This window comes from Staurois parvus, unplaced genomic scaffold (genome assembly GCF_062004578.1).
Source record: "Staurois parvus isolate SC_StPar_1 unplaced genomic scaffold, SC_StPar_1.0 ptg000893l, whole genome shotgun sequence".
NCBI classification, from domain to species: Eukaryota; Metazoa; Chordata; class Amphibia; order Anura; family Ranidae; genus Staurois; species Staurois parvus.
This window is the reverse complement of record NW_028318689.1, coordinates 662,866-668,416: the sequence shown is the minus strand read 5'-3', so window position 1 is coordinate 668,416 and position 5,551 is coordinate 662,866. Positions and strand designations below refer to the sequence as shown.

The following is a 5,551-nucleotide window of genomic DNA, read 5'->3' as shown; positions in this document are numbered from 1 at the left end:
CATGTGACCATTGTGACCAATCACAACTAACAACACAATTGTATACAATGGATGGCATGAAAGGAAGCTGGTGACAGATCACACCGCTCTGCGTCTGCGTGGGTGGGACCTTCTGATGGGACATCATACGACGTTCACTCAGCAGGAGGAGTATCCTGCTCAGCCGTCAATCTGATATAGGGAAGGTGGGAAGATGGTAAAGATTATTGGGAAAATTTTGGGCCAACATCAAATACATTGGCCATGAAATTGCTTACAGCCTCACTTTCGTAACACTTTTGTTCTTTTTTTAATTATCACTGGTCAATTTTTTTAAAAAATATTACCAGTGGTCAAGTGTAAGTATTTTTGTTTTGTTTTTTTTGCCTTTTAAATATACAGATAATTAGTTCACTCTTGTCAGACAATATCACCAAATGAAAGCATTGCTCCCCCAATAACTAAATAAATAAATGCCTCAGATTTGTATCATAACTAATAAAATGTATTGTTGAATTATAAGGTCTGTAAATGAAATGTAAAAATTTAATTGGAAGAGTAACTGTGTAATAGCATTACTATCAGTTTGATCAGAAATGTCATCTTCTATAAACTTTTTTTTTTTTTTAAATCTTATAGGGATGTCTACTGTAAGCCATCTGTATATTCAGAGAAAAGAATTGTATGAGCACCTGCCAGACTGCGCTCCCCCTCCCGTCATCCTCCCCCTCCCTCCATCCTCACCTGGCTCTATCAGTATACAGTAGTTGTATCCATACACAGAGGACGTTGTCACCTGGAGACATAATTACAGAGGGGGACACATTCATAGAAAGACAGATCACAGCTGCTGAACCTCCTCACACCCCTCCCTGCAGAGACGCCCCTACCAGCTAAGTGATGATTATTGATTACAGTGATGGCAATGTGATGGTTTTTATAGCTGTATTGGCTTATACCTGATACAATGATTTTATTATAGTATCATCTGTACCTTCCCGGGGGACACCGACACCCAACACACAGCACATGAGAGACACAAGAAAAGTATCTTAACCAAGGGAACAGTGTTACACAAGTTATGTCTCATCAAATCATTTAGTAAAATAGATACATTTTAATAGACAGACAGACAGACAGATAGATATTGTGGCATTTTTCTATTCTTTTGTATGAATATGTACGTTTGCCTAGGATGTTTCCAGTCCCAGCTGGTAGTTACTACATCACCCACCATTGATGAGCCGTACTTCCAAGAATGTGTGCGAGGGGAACATAGACATACAAGTCCTCACCAAGGCGAGCTGGAAAGCCGCACTCTCCACTATATATAAGCTCTACTGTTTCAGTCTCCGGGAACTTGACCAAAAAACACTCCATCATTGGTATCCTACCCCCTTCATGTTACCTAAATAATACCTGACATGGTCCCCTAGGTGCTGGTGACTATGTGGAGAAACTGGATTTTTCCCCATATTTTATGCACCCTTACTGGAATGCTATCTACTTCCTAGCCTCTAATATTATAGGGCACTTAGATCTCACCTGACACTGTCCTTATATTACTGAATTTAGGTACTTTACAAATACCCTCTAATGTTACACTTTGTGGTTCTCTACCTACTTTTTGCAGCTGAACGCAACATTGTTAGAATATGGAATTCCCTTTCACAGCCCAGTATGGTCAACACTCTTAGAGATTTAAACTACCAATGCGAAATGGAAAAAATACCAGAATTAAAAAAAATTATTAGCACAAAAAATTCATTCTAATTTGGTCCATATGGCTAAATAACGCAGATTGTACTTTATAAGATTGATGACATGTACTTACATTGCCTTGTATTGCTGACTGGAACTATTTCCTTGTATTGTTAGTCCACTCCCGTGTTTGATTACCCTCCTCCAATATTTCTCCTCCTTCTACCCTGCCTTAACCGCAAAGCGGAGTTCCACCAGGAAAAAAAATAAAAGTCAGCTGCTACAAAAACTGTTCTCCACCATTACTATGGCTGTAAACTTCCGTTCAGTCTACTAATTCTATGTGACCTGCTGTTTGCATTACTGTTTTTCTTCATGTCATTTATGCTCCTGTAATTTGTATGACTTCATTCTTCTGTACACCTTTACTGCTTTATGAATTTATTGATATAGTCGGATACATCTACATACAATGATAAATATAATGAATGTGACACTGACAAATGACATCACAATCATCTTCTAAGAGAACGTGTTTAATATTTACCTTTATGGAAGGTGATGACAGAAATCTTCCCTTTCTTGAGTGATGGGTGGTTTTGGTATCTGACGGTTTAGGATGTTTTTGATACTTTGTCCCCCTCTGGTCACTGTGGTTCCTCCTCAATAAGAGACTACATTGTTCTGTAGTGATGTAACGGCTGATGGGAGGAATCACTACACCCAGCAGGGGACAAGGTTTCCAACAAACCCAAAGTATCTGATACTAGTGGCATCCATAGCTCTTCAAGAGAGACTCAATTAGACTGACCATGTCCTGAAGAGGTAAGTATTAAATATTTAAATTCCCAAACACGAGTACAATACTAAAATAAATAATAATAGAGATAATGCCATAACTACAGGTAGCCCAGTGTTGCTCCATACATATCAGCGGATAACTGTCTTTGTATTCAGGTCAGGTCTGAACAGAATTATGTAACATTTTGGGAAGAATATACAGCCAAGAAGTCCAGAACTTGATGCTATTATAGCAAAGACCTCCACAGCCACCATGTATTTCCCTCTGGTGCTCAGATAGGCCGGGATCATGGCAATCCAGACACTGCAGAACACCAGCATGCTGAAGGTGATGTACTTGGCCTCATTAAAACTGTCCGGTAATGTCCTGGCCATAAAAGCGATAATGAAGCTCACAGCTGCCAGAAGCCCCATATATCCCAGGACAGAGTAGAAGCCGATAACTGAACCCTCATTACACTGAATGATGATCTTCCCCTGATAAGAGTGAGTGTCTCGATCCTGGAAGGGGGGAGAAATAGACAACCAAGTGACACAGATTATGACTTGGACCAGTGAGAAGACACAAATGATACAATTGGGCAGTTTGGTTCCCATCCATTTCCTCCAGGGACTCCCAGGTTTGGTGGCCTTAAAGGCAATACACACCATGATACTTTTGGCAAGTAGAGAAGAGACGGCAACTGAGAAGATGACACCAAAAGAGGTGACACGCAGCATGCAGGTCACATCTACTGGATGGCCGAGGAACAAGAAGACACAGAGGAAGCTCAGCATGATGGAGACAAGGAGAAGATAGCTCAGGTTCCGGTTATTGGCTTTAACAATGGGGGTGTCCCGGTAATATATAAATATCCCCAATATTAAACCAGTCAGAAGGCAACAGAGGATGGAGACGGCTGAAAATACGGCAACTATGGTGTCATCAGTGTAGGAGAGAAATTCCACCACTCTTGGAACACACCGATCCTTCTTCTCATTTGGCCATTCATTGTCAGGACATTTCATGCAGTTTTCACTGTCTGCAGGAAGAACAATACAAACACAATGAGCATCGGGGTCAGAGCTTCTGAGGAAATGAACTGTCTTGTGTTGTCTCACAGCTAGCAATAGGATCTCCATCAGTTAATTGTGGGAGATAGATAGATAATAGATAGATTTGCTCCTGTAGGGAAAAAAATTCCTTCCTGATCCCCCGAGAGGCAATCGGATATTCCCTGGATCAACTTTCCCTATAAATGATATATCCAGTTATATTCTGTGTATCCAAGAAAGAATCCAGGACTTTCCTTCAGAAATCCACTGAGTTGGCCACAACCAACTCTGGAGGGAGTCTATTCCACATTATCACAGCTCTCACTATGATCATATCCCCCCTTATGTATTATACATGGAGATCATATCCCCCCTTATGTATTCTACATGGAGATCATATCCCCCTTATGTAGTATACATGGAGATAATATCCCCCATTATGTATTATACATGGAGATCATATCCCCCCTATGTATTATACATGGTGATCATATCCCCCCCTTATGTATTATACATGGATATCATATCCCCCCTTATGTATTATACATGGATATCATATCCCCCCTTATGTATTATACATGGAGATCATATCCCCCCTTATGTATTATACATGGAGATCATATCCCCCCTTATATATTATACATGGAGATCATATCCCCCTTATGTATTATACATGGATACCATATCCCCCCTTATGTATTATACATGGAGATCATATACCCCCCTTATGTATTATACGTGGAGATCATATCCCCCTTATGTATTATACATGGAGATCATATCCCCCCTTATGTATTATACGTGGAGATCATATCCCCCCTTATGTATTATACGTGGAGATCATATCCCCCCTTATGTATTATACGTGGAGATCATATCCCCCCGTATGTATTATACGTGGAGATCATATCCCCCCTTATGTATTATACGTGGAGATCATATCCCCCCTTATGTATTATACGTGGAGATCATATCCCCCCTTATGTATTATACGTGGAGATCATATCCCCCCTTATGTATTATACGTGGAGATCATATCCCCCCTTATGTATTATACGTGGAGATCATATCCCCCCTTATGTATTATACGTGGAGATCATATCCCCCCTTATGTATTATACGTGGAGATCATATCCCCCCCTTATGTTTTATACGTGGAGATCATATCCACCCCTTATGTATTATACGTGGTGATCATATCCCCCTTATGTATTATACGTGGAGATCATATCCCCCCTTATGTATTATACGTGGAGATCATATCCCCCCTTATGTATTATACATGGAGATCATATCCCCCCTTATGTATTATACATGGAGATCATATCCCCCCCTGATGTATTATACATGGAGGTCATATCCCCCCTTATGTATTATACATGGAGGTCATATCCCCCCTTATGTATTATACATGGAGGTCATATCCCCCCTTATGTATTATACATGGAGGTCATATCCCCCCTTATGTATTATACATGGAGATCATATCCCCCCTTATGTATTATACATGGAGATCATATCCCCCCCTTATGTTTTATACATGGTGATCATATCCCCCTTAATCTCCTCTTTTAAGTAGAGGATACATTCAGTTCCTCTAATCTTTCCCTTCGCTTTTTTCCTCCAGTTCCCCAATGTTCTTTTTGTGAATTGGTGCCCAAAACTGAATTGCATATTCTAGATGAGGTGTTAATAATGATATGTACCTGGGGGGGGGAGGGGGGGGATGATATCTCTCTCTCTGGAGTCTATATCTCTCCTAATACAAGAGAGGATTTTGCTCACTTTAGAACCCGCAGCTTGCATGCCATTAGTAAGCTTGTGATCTACGAAAACCCCTAAATCCTTCTCCATCATTGACCCCCCAGATCCTTCTCCACCATTGACCCTCCAGTTGTACCCCCCCCCCCCAGTATGTATGATGCATGCATATTCTTAGCCCCCAAGTGCAGAACATTACATTTATCAACATTAGCCCTCATTGGCCCCATAGTCCCCATAGTCACACAGAGCATTGAGGTCGGCTTGTAAGTTG

General features: G+C 40.7%; 1 protein-coding gene across 1 annotated transcript; it reads right to left on the bottom strand.

Annotated features, from left to right (window-relative positions):
* Window positions 1–2,104: 2,104 nt before the first annotated feature.
* Window positions 2,105–3,504, bottom strand: LOC149442381 (vomeronasal type-2 receptor 26-like). Its single transcript, XM_089656165.1, has one exon. The coding sequence runs from the start codon at window positions 3,487–3,489 to the stop codon at window positions 2,611–2,613; it is 879 nt and encodes a 292-aa protein (XP_089512291.1). The 5' UTR covers window positions 3,490–3,504; the 3' UTR covers window positions 2,105–2,610.
* Between the last annotated feature and the right edge of the window lie 2,047 nt (window positions 3,505–5,551).

What these genes read in the sequence shown, in the direction of transcription:
- LOC149442381 (XM_089656165.1), bottom strand. Translation starts at nt 3,489, where the DNA reads ATGAAATGTCCTGACAATGAATGGCCAAATGAGAAGAAGGATCGGTGT.